General features: G+C 43.2%; 1 protein-coding gene across 2 annotated transcripts in view; it reads right to left on the reverse strand.

Moving 5' to 3' along the window:
* STARD8 (StAR related lipid transfer domain containing 8) overlaps positions 1 to 15,396 on the reverse strand; it is a 99,389-nt gene that overhangs the window by 69,662 nt on the left and 14,331 nt on the right. Inside the window, exon 2 of one of the 2 annotated variants that reach the window (XM_072125867.1) lies at positions 14,816 to 14,849. In XM_072125867.1, the coding sequence (XP_071981968.1) occupies positions 14,816 to 14,849 (34 nt within the window). Of the gene's footprint in view, positions 1 to 5,802; positions 6,121 to 14,815; positions 14,850 to 15,396 lie in introns of those variants that run through there. The other variant, XM_072125866.1, reaches the window with a different exon arrangement.

A 15,396-nucleotide genomic window follows, 5' to 3' on the forward strand; every position in this document is an offset into this window, starting at 1 on the left:
TGTCTATGGTGATGGTAGAACCATCTCTCCTCTAGGTGTAGAGGATGCCCCCTGTCTATGGTGATGGTAGAACCATCTCTCCTCTAGGTGTAGAGGATGCCCCCTGTCTATGGTGATGGTAGAACCATCTCTCCTCTAGGTGTAGAGGATGCCCCCTGTCTATGGTGATGGTAGAACCTCCTCTCCTCTAGTTGTAGTAGATGCACCCTGTCTATGGTGATGGTAGAACCTCCTCTCCTCTAGGTGTAGAGGATGCCTCCTGTTTATGGATATGGTAGAACTGCCTCTCCTCTAGGTGTAGAGGATGCCCCTGTCTATGGTGATTGTGGAACTGCCTCTCCTCTAGGTGTAGAGGATACCCCCTCTCTATGGTGATGGTAGAACTACCTCTCCTCTAGTGTAGAGGATGCCCCCTGTCTATGGGGATGGTAGAACCACCTCTCCTCTAGGTGTAGAGGATGCCCCTGTCTATGGTGATGGTAGAACAGCCTCTCCTCTATAAGTAGAGGTTTCCCCCTGTTTATGGTGATGGTGGAACTGCCTCCCCTCTAGGTGTAGAGGATGCCCCCTGTCTATGGTGATGGTAGAACCGCCTCTCCTCTAAGTGTAGAGTATGCCCCCTGTCTATGGTGATGGTAGAACCTCCTCTCTTCTAGTTATAGAGGATTCCCCCTGTCTATGGTGATGGTGGAACCACCTCTCCTCTAGGTGTAGAGAATGCCCCCTGTCTATGGTGATGGGAGAATGGCCTCTCCTCTAGGTGTAGAGGATGCCTCCTGTGTATGGTGATGGTGGAACCGCCTCTCCTCTAGGTGTAAAGAATGTGCCCTGTCTATGGTGATTGTAGAACCACCTCTCCTCTAGGTGTAGAGAATGCCCCCTGTCTATGGTGATGGGAGAATGGCCTCTCTTCTAGGTGTAGAGGATGCCCCCTGTCTATGGTGATGGTAGAACCGCCTCTCCTCTAGATGTAGAGGATGCCCCCTGTCTATGGTGATGGTAGAACCGCCTCTCCTCTAGATGTAGAGGATGCCCCCTGTCTATGGTGATGGTAGAACCGCCTCTCCTCTAGATGTAGAGGATGCCCCCTGTCTATGGTGATGGTAGTACTGCCTCTCCTCTAGGTGTAGAGGATGCCCCCTGTCTATGGTGATGGTAAACCTCTCCTCTAGGTGTAGAGGATGCCTCCTGTCTATGGTGATGGTAGAACCGCCTCTCCTCTAGGTGTAGAGGATGCCTCCTGTCTATGGCGATGGTAGAACCTCCTCTCCTCTAGGTGTAGAGGATGCCTCCTGTCTATGGTGATGGTAGAACCACCTCTCATCTAGGTGTAGAGGATACCTCCTGTCTATGGTGATGGTAGAACCTCCTCTCCTCTAGGTGTAGAGGATGCCCCCTGTCTATGGTGATGGTAAAACCTCCTCTCCTCTATGTGTAGAGGATGCCCCTGTCTATGGTGATGGTAGAACCACCTCTCCTCTAGTTGTAGAGGATGCCCCCTGTCTATGGTGATGGTAGAACCTCCTCTCCTCTAGGTGTAGACGATGCCCCGTGTCTATGGTGATGGTAGAGCCTCCTCTCCTCTTGGTGTAGAGGATCCCTCCTGTCTATGGTGATGGTGGAACCTCCTCTCCTCTAGGTGTAGAGGATGCCCCCTGTCTATGGTGATGGTGGAACCTCCTCTCCTCTAGGTGTAGACGAGGCCCCCTGACTGTCTATGCAGTGGTAGAACTGCCTCTAGGCATAGTTGACGCCCCCTTGTCCTGACCACAGATCTAGGTATAAAACGCAGAAATCTGCCCATTCAGATATATTTACATTGTAATTAGAAACTTTTTTCCAAACTGAATAGCCACAAGTCTGTATTCCCCTTTTCCTGATCTGCTAAATGGTTACTTTGTCATTGACATCCTGACAGAATAATGATTTTACAACTGGCTCAGAGATTGTAAGCTCTTGTGAGCAGGGACCTCACCTCCTATTGTTTCTTTTGACAATGTAATTACTCTTTAATGTCTTATTTTTTTTTCTACCCCATAATCTGTGTATTGCTGCAGAAAATTATGGAGCTATAGAAATAAAGATTTATTTTAATCATATTATTTTTATAGCTTTCTCTCATTGGAGGAAAGATGTGACCCCTGGATAAGAGAACGCCAGGACCTCCATCTAAATAGTTGGATAGACAGCGGGGACCTCATGGATATCCGGATCTGTGCTGGGCTTCTTCTTCAGTACAGAAAAGCATTGTGCCTATGTGGCCATTCCTCTATTGACATCACAATGACACGTCCATTATGCTGACACCTGGCAGACCCTTCTTTATGTAATATAGCAGACAATCAGATCTTTATGTGGATCCGATGCAAGTAATCTGTGACATGCGGACGTTGCATATCCACAGGACGCAGCTTTGTAGGACACTATGTATTCTGTAATGTTAAACCCCACAGATCTGACACCTGTTCAGCGTCCCCTGACACAGCTGCCCCACATCCAAACAGGCATGTGCCGCCCAAGACTAAACAGATGCCGCAGCTCGCACAAAACCTCTCTGGCATGTCTTAATGCAAAACTGATGACGATTATGAGACTCAGCTTTTCTGGACAAAAAAAAAAAATACTTTTTACAAAACCCAAAGAGAGTATGCGCCCCCTAGTGTTCTTCCCTAGAAGGCAGAGCTGTTTCCCCATAGATGTAGTTGGGATTTTTTTTTGTAATTTAGACTTTAGGATTATTTTGAAGTAAATACTTGTACTAAAAAAAAGGTGTTCATTTATTCATTTATTTGGAAGGGGGGGGGGCAAAGTTATTTTTTTGTAGGGCTTTGTTATTAAGATGTTCACTGTGCAACTTAGATGATATTTTAACTCTATTCTGCCAGTCATACCAAGTACAGTGATGACAAATTTTATGTAGCTTTTTATGTTGTGCTGTCATGTTGTAACAACTAGATTTGTTTTCTGGGGGACATATATATATTGGCAGAATTTTGGAGAATTTAAGACGTTTCTTTCAATTTTTATTACGTTTTTGAGAGACAAGGTCATGACAAACAGCAATTCAGGCCTCCTTTTTTCAGGACTTCACTACTTTTTTAAGATAGTTACATATTTTATAATTGGGGGATAGGATATGAGTTTTTGCTAAATTATATTTTGTAACACATGTTTTTCACTTTTTGTTTCTACTTTGTTTAGTCTCACTATGTATGTAATCTCACTATTGTGTGATCTCCACACTGCAGTATATTGTTCCTATCAGCATAGCCCTGACAGGTGCACTTTTACAAATATTAATACAAAGTACAGAGATTGCAGACCTGAAAGGCCCTATCAGACTATATAGCAACACTGACAATATGATAGAGGGAATGACCCGCAACGCACAAATGCTGCAGTCTTGATTACATACACGTCTACTGTGTATTAGTTTTTGACTAGTTTGTGACTGATCCTGGGGCAGGTGCACTTTTGCAACTTATTTTGCTCCTAAGACAATATCCCTTCAAAGTTCACCGCCGTCTAGTTTTCTGCAGTGTTCGAGTTATTACCAGATTTCAAATGTGAAAAAAAAGTTGCACCTCTTTTAAAAAGTAGCAAAAAAAAGTCTTACATTCTAGTGAAAATCCGCATCTTTCCCCTACTTAGAGCTGGTTGCTACTCTTTGGAGTACTTTTTGTGACTTTTGTTAAAAAAATTGCAAATTCAACAAAACTCCTCAAACGCCAAATGTATTAATAAGTAAAAACCACTAAAACACATCTAACCTGCAGAAAAGCCAAAAAGCAGGTGCTCAGACTTAAGATAAATGTGCCCTGGTGTATTTGTAATGCACTGTAGATACATGTGCATGGGCACCAAGGGGTTAATAGATACATGACAGTTTATCAGGATACCCCTGAGGTTTTGTGATGTGATTTTAACATTGCTCCAGACAACTCTCTGGTAGCTACAGACTGCTATATCCTATAAACTACTACCTACACTGATACCAAGCACTGGTCTAGTCGGCTGTCTGGGAGCTGAACACATACTCTGACACATTGGGGCACATGTGTCATATTTTTGGCTTTTCTTTTTCTTCTTTAATTGCGACTTTTATGGCATTACTTCTGCATCTAAGACAATCTTGCTTCAAAGTCCCTTCATTGTCGAGTTTTCTGTAGTATTCTCTGAGATATGACTTGATTCCAGATGTGAAAAGCGCAAATTTGGTGCCCATCCACACCTGCCCCCTACCAGGCGTAGGAAATAGCTTAGGCTTGATTGTTGTTTTTTGTAGACTTTTTGTGACTTTTGTTAAACAAGTTGTAGCCTCACCACAGACCTTGACTTCTCAAATGTCATGTGTATTAAAAAGGAAAAACAACTAAGATACATCAGAACAGCCAAAAAAATGTAAAAAACATGCGCAATAGACCAGACTTATAATACGTGTGTCCCATTGTAACAAGCCCTCACTTGTGCAGAATTAGGTCTGTACACATTTGTAAACAGGGGGGCATTTACTGAGGGCCCGATTCGCATTTTCCCGACGTGTTACCCGAATATTTCCGATTTGCGCCGATTTCCCCTGAATTGCCCCGGGATTTTGGCGCACGCGATCGGATTGTGGAGCATCGGCGCTGGCATGCATGCGACGGAAATCGGGGGGCGTGGCCAAACGAAAACCCGACGGATTCGGAAAAAACGCTGCATTTTTAAAAAAAATGTGTCGCGAAAATTGCACTTACCTTCACTCAGCCCGGCTCGGTGTATTCCAGTGCGTTCCGATGCTCTTCAGTGCAGCAGCGCCACCTGGTGGACGTCGGAGGAACTACCTTAATAAATCCCGGCCGGACCCGAATCCACCACACAAAACGCGCCGCTGGATTGCGAATGGGCCGGGAAAGTAAATCTGCCCCTGAGTGTTCCATTCACTGACAGTGTACAGAGGTCCTAAAATAGTATGGATTTCATCATAAAAGTATATCATAATGCTGTACTTAAATGGAAAACTCTTTAATTTACTGAGACAAATACTACTAAATAGTGATTGGAGAATGGGCACTTTACTGTTACTGTTATTGGTTACTGGTACTGTTATATCAGTGCTTGAAAGAACAATTAGATACAATATTATTAGCCCAAATGTTCCCAGATCTTTTCCTCACCATGTTTTATAAACCTTAAATTACAGGAGATGTTGCATGAACAACTCAGTATAGTAAATAAGAGTCTATCCTGCCGATTGATAAGGAGGATAGGGATCCCATGACCCCAAATTGAATAGGGTGTAGGTCATGTACTTGTTCTTTCCCATAGAGTTGACAGTGATGGAACCATGGATCATACACATATCCCTTACCCTGCGGTATCTTTATACCTTTTAGCTGTGATTTGGCCTCTAAAGCAGCTAATTTTACACTTTGCTAGTAAAGTTGTATGTGATTTGTGACCTATAATCCATCAGGTTTGGATTTCCTATAACCGGTTGAGTTGCAGTTACACGCAGGTCACAACATGATTATAAAGTCAGTTATTAAATGTGACATGGCAATATTCATGGCATGGTACAAATGTCACCATACTTTCACTAAGGCTAACTGTGCCAGGAAAATAATCTAACATATACAACAATGTGCCCACAGACTGTAATGGACAAATAGACTGTGCTGTTGGCACACTGGGTACAGAGATCCCACAGCTATAACTATACAGCAGAGGTCAGAAATAACGGCATACATAGTGATAAGGATCATTACTATACGGTTTGTATACGTATATTTCTATACGTAAGTACTGGATCTCATTCCTCACCTGGGTCTAAGGGGGCAGAGAGTCTCTTCTTCAGGCGTCTCCAGGTCTTGGATGCTCTGTCCCTGAGCTGTGCTTTATACATCCTGCTCCTTTCTTGGGTCATCTTGCAGCTCATTTCCTCACAACAATCCCCCCTAAAATCCACGTCCAGGCAAGTTAAGGAGGAGCCCCCGGGAGGCAGAGCGCCCAGCAGCAGCCTCCATCAGGAGACTGGAAAGTGTGACTGTGATGTGTCAGGCTCCCTGGCTACACGCGTCTGCCTGTACACACAGCCTGGGGGCAGGAGCTTCTATATATAGCATCTGTGTGTGTACGCCACTGTATATATTGTATATATGTGCCCGGTGTGTGCCAGGACCCTCACACAGTCCACTACAGCAGCAAACCCTGAATGTTTCCACTGCTCAGTATACTAACATGAGGGCATGACACCCTCCTTCCCCCCACACCCGCCTCCTGTAGCCTAACATCTGTCTACAGAGGCGTAACATGAAGCCTATGCTAAATTTATACCTCTCCAGGTTCTTGGTTCGTCTTATCTACTTTCACCACGACTATAGTGAAATCACAATTTTGACACAATTATGTGGTACTCCTGGAAAAATTGTGACAAAAAGTAACAAAACATAAGGGCTTATTCAGTCCAAAAAATATGGACAAAAAAAAACACTAAATAATAGTAATATATAATGCCAGGAGTGGGCTATAACCTCATAGTGTAATCATACAGGGAATCCTAGCATCACATATGCCTATATTGTATACAAGCGGCATTGATCGGGACTAAACATTGATATGAAATATTATCCGGCCAATTATTGTCAGTCCGGTGTAAAGAAACCTATGGGAACAGAACAGATTTACTTTTTTTGTCAAATTGAAAAAAAAAATTACTAAAATAATGTCATAAATTAGTATAAAATGTCTCCCAGCACTGTAAACAAAGGCTACAGTGGTGACATAACCTTGACACCATGTCCGCTATAGCCTATCACTGGCCTCAAAGGTTTTTAGATAAGGTCTGTGATAAGCAGCAGCAGTCACACGCCATCAATGTGACACTGTGTAGCCACACAGAAGGCGCTATACTGGACTGGACGGGAGGAGAGGATAGACATTTCTTTCATTTTATAATATTAAAATAATCCAGGAAAACCCCTTTAAAGGGAACCTGTCATCAAGTTTTACCCCATTAAACTACTAGTCTTAGATAGGGTATAAAATGTCAAAATATGACTCTTCTACATGAAATGAGTCAAGTTTAGTGGTTGCAGGGGTAGTGACACTTCAGAAGCCCCTATCTTTGGCTATATAGTGACTATAAACATGCATTTTGTGTCATATTAAAGATAAGAATCTTATCTTTCAGATCACATCCAGCATATGGCTCTGTGATCTACAGACATGGACATACAGGCAGTTAAATAACAGGTGGGTGAGTAGATAATATCTGCAGCTTGCATTACAGCTATGTCTTTAGCCGCCTGCATCTACAGTTCTGTAGATCACAAAGCCATAAGCCTGACCAATATCTTTAATTTGACACAAAAGTGTGTATATAAGAACTAGTGCACAGAAGATAGGGGCTTCTGAAGTGACACTACCTCTTATCTCATGTGAAAATGAGGCGAGAAGAGTCATATTTGCCTGACTTTGGGGGATATTGTTTTTACAGGTAATTAGGTGAAGGAATTCTAGAAAGGTCATTTCATCCTTCAACCTGAGGGGGCGAGTGGTTAAAGGGAACCTACTACCGCGGATCTACCTATAAAGGTAGATTGGGTGGTAGGTGCATCTATAGGACATGAGGATAGCCCGCATATTTTGCTAGCTTTTAATTCCCTAATATGCAAATTGTGTAAAGAGGCTACTGGGGTGTGGAATAGCCCAAGCTGAGGCTACACAACACGGCTACTTCATGCCTCAGCAGCCTCTTTGACCCTCCTACCAGATGTCTTCGGTGCGCAGCTCCTCGTAGCTGCGCTCCCTCGTCTCCGAAACCTGTGTGCCGAAGACATTTGGTAGGAGGGTCAAAGAGACTGCTGGGGCTATGCTCACGTCCTATAGATGCACCTACCACCCGATGTACCTTTATAGGTATCTTGTGTAAACAGACCTCGAATTAGATCTGCTCCTGGGCAAGCGGAGTGGTATCCATATGGCCATGACACTTGTAGACTCCTATATTGAAAATATTCCAAGAGACAGAGTCAGGCTTTTCAGGATTCTGGGTAAGATGGATGCCAATTTCCATGGGAGTGTAATTTAAATTTTAGTGAACAGTCTGCTTTTCCTGAATTGGATATAACTGAAACATATCCTCTGTGATGACCATATATCCAGCATGTACATCCCATTTGTATATTTAGATACTCTGATGACCCATAGCATTGGTTGTTTATTACAATAGCTTCTGTCCAGGATCTCTTATTATTATTATTATTATTATTATTATCTCTACATTGATGACATGACAGCTGGGCAAGGGGCGTATTGTAATGTCTAGACAATTGGGCCAGAGCAGGCCTTGTGGGGTGCTCCTGCTGTGCTAGTGCTACTGACACGTGGTTCCAGGTACTACATGACACGACACAATGGAGAACATGATGTGGCCTTTACACAATGCTTGGCCTGACATTGTTCTCTATTGTCTCCGCGCACTTCTCCCCACACAATCCCACTTTCACTTCCTCCGTGCTATCTTTATCCGTAGTATCTATGAATGTCCCCAGCATTGCGGAGCAGACTTCATGTGATACAGTCATCAGGATGTGTCCCCAGCTGTCACTTCTCTTCTGCATTTGGCTTCTGCTCCTCCCTAGAATCCCCCTTTCCTCATACACTTCATGTACACACAGGGCTGTCAAAAATAAGTAGTGGGGGAGGAAGAGCCTGCATAACAGATTCCCCGGGGGACCGCAGTGTAGTGGACAAGCAACAGCTGTGAAGATCAATCTGTGACAGTGAGAACAAATAAAACACTTGTAAAAAAGAACTTTCCATTCAGTCACTACTGGCTATTCTACTCTCCTGCGAAAATAAACTGTGCCTGCTTCTTGTAAACCATGTGAATGGTAAGAGTGCCCCTAATGCTTTCTTGGCACTGTTGTATAAATGTATTATATTACAACAAGTGTGTACATGCACAACAGTGGGCAACCCTGGCCAACATCAGCAAATGTTCCTAAAACATGATCTGGTCTTGTCAGTGCAGCAGTCCTAGCTTTCACATTGCCTGGGCTGTATTCCAGGATAATGCCTCAATATTGTATAATACAGGAGCTGGAGTCCTATGTAGGGAGCCTGTAAAAGACCATATACTCTGATCCCACATCTAAGTCTGGCTGAATAAGTTAGTATCCATTGCATCGAATTTAGTCCTAACACTGGCGCAATAATACAGTGAGATACTTCTATTTTATTGCATTCTTATTGCATTCGGTGTCAGAAGAGAACCAGACACCTAAAAGCAGAGGGCTTTTTGATTTTTGGGAGATGTAGATCCACATTTACCAGTGTATTGTACATTTTACTACAAGACAAGTATACTTAAATGGGATAAACCATTCCAAAGTGAACTTCTAACACCATATGACCTACACACCTCAAAGCCCATTAGCACCACAGACCTCCCCCCTTTTCGCCTCTTCACATACACCCGTTCCTTTGAAGATTCACACGTCTGCCAGACAGCCCAGGCCTGCATACTGTCCAGCACATTCATCATTGTGAACCATAAGGTAAAGTCATAGTAGTCTACTTTATTTACGGTCAGCTCCAAAGTATTTGTCTATGGGGAGTAACAGCTGGTTTTCAAAACAATGTCGAAAGTAAATGATAACCACAGCACATGGTAAAGGCGAGAGGTAATCCAATCCTACTAGGTAGGTACAGTCATGAGACAGGCTGTCTGGTGGACATCAAAGTATGTCTACTATGTAGTGTGTAACCCACAAGAATATGCAACCATTGGCAGGAAAATTATGCACCAAGAAATTGTTAGTGGAATAAAGTGAAACTCTATGTGAACGGGTTGGACCCCCTTTTGCCTTCAGAACTGCCTCAATTCTTCGTGGCATAGATTCAACAAGGTGCTGGAAGCATTCCTCAGAGATTTTGGTCCATATTGACATGATGGCATCACACAGTTGCCGCAGATTTGTCGGCTGCACATCCACGTTCCACCACATCCCAAAGATGCTCTATTGGACTGAGATCTGGTGACTGTGGAGGCCATTTGAGTACAGTGAACTCATTGTCATGTTCAAGAAACCAGTCTGAGATGATTCCAGCTTTATGACATGGCGCATTATCCTGCTGAAAGTAGCCATCAGATGTTGGGTACATTGTGGTCATAAAGGGATGGACATGGTCAGCAACAATACTCAGGTAGGCTGTGGCGTTGCAACGATGCTCAATTGTTACCAAGGGGCCCAAAGAGTGCCAAGAAAATATTCCCCACACCATGACACCACCACCACCAGCCTGAACCGTTGATACAAGGCAGGATGGATCCATGCTTTCATGTTGTTGACGCCAAATTCTGACCCTACCATCCGAATGTCGCAGCAGAAATCGAGACTCATCAGACCAGGCAACGTTTTTCCAATCTTCTACTGTCCAATTTCAATGAGCTTGTGCAAATTATAGCCTCAGTTTCCTGTTCTTAGCTGAAAGGAGTGGCACCCGGTGTGGTCTTCTGCTGCTGTAGCCCATCTGCCTCAAAGTTCGACGTACTGTGCGTTCAGAGATGCTCTTCTGCCTACCTTGGTTGTAACGGGTGGCGATTTGAGTCACTGTTGCCTTTCTATCAGCTCAAACCAGTCTGCCCATTCTCCTCTGACCTCTGGCATCAACAAGGCATTTCCGCCCACAGAACTGCTGCTCACTGGATGTTTTTTCTTTTTCGGACCATTCTCTGTAAACCCTAGAGATGGTTGTGCGTGAAAATCCCAGTAGATCAGCAGTTTCTGAAATACTCAGACCAGCCCTTCTGGCACCAACAACCATGCCACGTTCAAAGGCACTCAAATCACCTTTCTTCCCCATACTGATGCTCGGTTTGAACTGCAGGAGATTGTCTTGACCATGTCTACATGCCTAAATGCACTGAGTTGCCACCATGTGATTGGCTGATTAGAAATTATTTAGAAAGTGTTAACGAGCAGTTGGACAGGTGTACCTAATAAAGTGGCTGGTGAGTGTATATGTAAGATACAGTATTATACTATGAGAGTGACAGGAAAAGCTTATTGGGGAAAATTGTACAATAGAAAGGAGGTTGAAGTAATCTGTTGGGCTGGCCTTTGTCTAGATACAAGTTAAGATAAGGTTGGGTATAGGGTTATGGTGACATCCCAGCTGGTCCTATAAATTCTAGAGTGGATGTAAATCTGGTGTCCGGAAAAGGCAAGAAAGACATTCCTCCATAACCCTTGCTTGTGGGAAAGCATAATACTGCTGAAAAATGTCCATTCAAATCCCAGCAATGAGAGGCAACACAGGTACAACTAGGGGTGCCAGACCGCCAAAGCCATGGCTACTCATCACACCAGTATGTTTCCATGTTTTGTGACCCTTCATGTATTTTGGATACTATTAACTTTTGGGTGGAAATACTTATACAGGAGCCCTAGATACCAACAGAGTGCTAATAGGGTGTTGGCCTTCATCTGATACTGAGACCTATGATAACTACAACGAAAATGCTTAAGGGTTCTTTCACAGTGGCGTTGTTTTTCTCATCCATGACTCTGACTCGTGATTTCCATGGAAGCTTTACTGAACCATTCTTATCTATGGGTTTTATCACATTTCATTTTTATTTTACTGGAATGCTGTTTAGAGTTTAAAATTTAGAATCTATTGTTTTTCATGCTTGCGGATGACAGAAGGCAATAGAGGTCAATGGGAAATCAAAAAAAACTACTGATAACAGTCCATTTTTTTTTCAGCTAATGATGCTGGGTAACCAGGTGTCTTCTAACCACCTGGTTAGTTATTTTTGCGGACATGGCAAAAAAAAAACAGAACACGGGAAGCATAAGGGACATAAAAATAAACACAGAATGTACACACCAGTGTGCATTCACCCAAAGGGGTAAGAAACCCCCTTAAAGGAAACCTACCACTGCTCAATCATGCAAGCAGACCACACGGTAGGCTATTTAATACTGATGCCGGCACATACTTTAGTTAGGCACGGCAATCTTTAGTTTAGCTTAAAAAAACGATTAACTTACATATGTAAATAGCCCTCCGGTGCTACCCTACGTCATCTTCGGAAGGGCGATGGCTTCCGATCTTTAAATATTCCCGCTTCCTTCACTGTACCCGTCCTCCTTCAGGTGCCGAGAGCCGTGACGTCACCTATCGCTCATGCGCAGATACTAACTCTTGCAAAGCCGGCGGGCAATAGGTGCAGAGAGCTTGGTGACGTCACGGCTCTCGGCACCCGAAGGAGGACGGGTACAGTGAAGGAGGCGGGAATATTTAAAGATCGGAAGCACCTGAGGGCTATTTACATATGTAAGTTAATAATTTTTTTAGCTAAACTAAAGATCGCCGTGCCTAACTAAAGTATGTGCCGGCATCAGCATTAAATAGCCTACAGGGTGGTAGGTTTCCTTTAAGGCGTCTCTGCATTTATTTTCAAATTGGAGTACAGTAGAAGTTGCAAAGTATCTACATTTATGTTGCTTCAAATACATCTATCACTAGAGTATCTTACTGTTTTGTGTCCACAGCTCCTATCCATACCTATAACATAGCCTCCATGGTTATAGGCTACAGACAGCCTAATCTTCTACTATTTCCAATCTGGTTTCAGGCAGTGAGAGCAACAGTAGATGTAGACGAAAGTTGTGATGGCAGTAACATTACAAACCCCAACTTTAGAAAGCTGACTGTTAATCGCGCATTGGGATGCTTTCGTGGTGGTCTGTAATGTTATTAGGTAAACTTGAGTGAAAACATGAAAAATGCAAAAACACTAATGGAAGAATAATACACTAGTAATACCCTAATCCCTCTTTAGTAAAATACTGAAGAGAAACTACAACATATCCACTAAAATCATATTGAAACTATGGAGGCCACCACATGTTCTGTCCAGACACCCATGACTGTGAAATGTTAGTGAGAGGTGACCTGAGGTTGAAGCGTTGACGTCTCTCACATCACACCAGCCACTTCAGTCATCTCCCATAACTGTCCTGACCTTCCCAAGTCCATTAATGACAGGCATCATCAATCATGATGTATCAATAACTTAGCCCCACTAGCACCATTACATCTGTGTCTGGGGCTCTGTCATTTCTGTAATAAGAAGTCAGCAATTATCCTGATTATCCCCTACCCCCAAAATAGAAAAAAAAATGAAGAAAGTGCCTCCTAGTTTTTTAAGTATATTTTACTGTTTAATTACATTTAATGATGGAAATATGTGTGATTTTTCCCAAAAAGGCTCCATGCACACGACCGTCGGGGGGGATGTATGTACGGCCACACGTACGACACCGTACCGCTCTGTACACGGAGAAAATATAGGGCATGTCCTATCTTTCCCCATGTTACAGTGCCGTGTATGTCCATGGCGTCAGTTGTGTGCCGTGGTGAAGGCCAGGGGGGGGTCACACATTCGTGTGCGTGTAATCTTCCTATAATAGGTCACAAGAACTAGGGCTTTTGGGATCTTTACAGGCCGCAAACAACGTAGTGCAATAAACTACATCAGTGGCAATATACCGTATATACTCGAGTATAAGCCGATCCAAGTATAAGCCGAGGCCCCTAATTTTATCACAAAAAACCTGGTAAAACCTATATTTTTTTACTCGAGTATAAGCCGAGTTTGGGTTTTCAGCACATTTTTTTGTGCGGAAAAACTAGGCTTATACTCCAGTAGTTTAAAGGGAATCCGTCAACAGTTTTGACCATACAAAAGTGACAAGTGTTTGGTGTAGGCAGAGCTGTGTTATCATTGCTTTGTGTATGTTATCAGCATCATATAAAATCATATAAATTCAAATCCTAGTTTGGTTTGACCAAACTAGGCCTTACCCAAATTTTAACGGGCTTATCATTACTTTTCACTGAATACAGCACAGTACCGAACCCCTGTGCATCAGTACATTAAAGAGATCTCACAAACCAGTATACACCAGAGTATACACCAGCGTGCATTCGACGGAAATCGGGGGGGGGGGGGGCGTGGCCGTACAAAAACCCGACGGATTCGGAAAAAAAGGCCACATTTTAAAAAAAAAAAAGTGTTGCTTGACATGGGCTTACCTGCACCTGGCCTGGTTTGTTGAACTTCAGTGAATTCCGACGGAATTCAGCGCAGCAGCGACACCTAGTGGACATTGGGCGCACTACTTTAGTGAATCTCCGGAAGAACCGAATCCTCCACAGAGAACGCGCCACTGGATCGCGAATGGACCGGGTAAGTAAATCTGCCCCATAGTCTCTTGTTCCCTAAAATATTCCCTAGTTTATTATACCTAACAGCCCCATAATGGTTATTTTATATAAAGCCCCCCTCATAACCTATGGATTCATTAGAAACAGCACCTCCATGGACTCCTTATGTACAGCCCTCTGTGGGCCCCCCAGCCCAGCAGCCCGGGACCCCGGCACTTGCCCAGGTATGGTTACTAACGCAGAAATTTAGCTTGATGACCTTCCATCTGGTCCACTCATCTGATCAGCTGTAAAGCAGAAGAAACCTGAGCATAACTTTGCTTGAAGCCCTAGAAATGCCAACGCTGCCATGGGTTATACCTTATGTGCCATGATGAATAAACTATGTCATTTTTAAAAAGCTTTTATAGGTAAAAAGCCACACCAAAACCACACGCTCCACACCAAAACCACATGCATTGTCTCCTGATAAGTTCTTTCATCATGCCCAAGCACACCACATGAATACAACCTAAACTGCACTATGAAGGTGATATCACTACATACATACAGACAAATAAGTTCTTTGTATCTGAGGTGCACAACCTACCTTCAGTTTTCCTGTCCTTTTGAGATACAAACAGCTGTAATAGAAAAAGAGAGATGTTGTATTATGCAGCGCAGGATCAGTTCTACATATTAATAGCAGTTTAGAGTTAATTCATCAGAAGGGGAAAAAAGCAATTGCCTTTCTAATTATTTATAAGGGAGGTCAATAACAAGCAAGCATGATAAACCAGGGACATGTATATCATAGACACTGTGACTGTAATGATCTTCTGTGGGGTGAAGTGATTAGGGAGCAGAGGGGGAGATAATACAATAGCCTGTGCAGCTACTACACCGAGGGGCTCTGTTTATTCCCTCCCCAGAGCCCTTTGGGCTCATTAACATAGATATACGTTTATTTTAGAAGGAAGGTGGATAACAAATATAGATCCAGGTACTGTGACTGTGCTAATCTTCTTATAAGTAGGTGCCCCTGGCTTATCATAATGGGTTTTGATGGTACATTTCCTTTAACAGATCAAATTTATGCAGGAGCACAATCTGGGAAGAGAAATAGAAGTTTAGGATTTTAAGGACCATATGAAAAATAAAACTGACTTAAAGGAAACCTGTCACCAGGAG

Source organism: Engystomops pustulosus, chromosome 9, assembly GCF_040894005.1.
Source record: "Engystomops pustulosus chromosome 9, aEngPut4.maternal, whole genome shotgun sequence".
Taxonomy (NCBI): domain Eukaryota; kingdom Metazoa; phylum Chordata; class Amphibia; order Anura; family Leptodactylidae; genus Engystomops; species Engystomops pustulosus.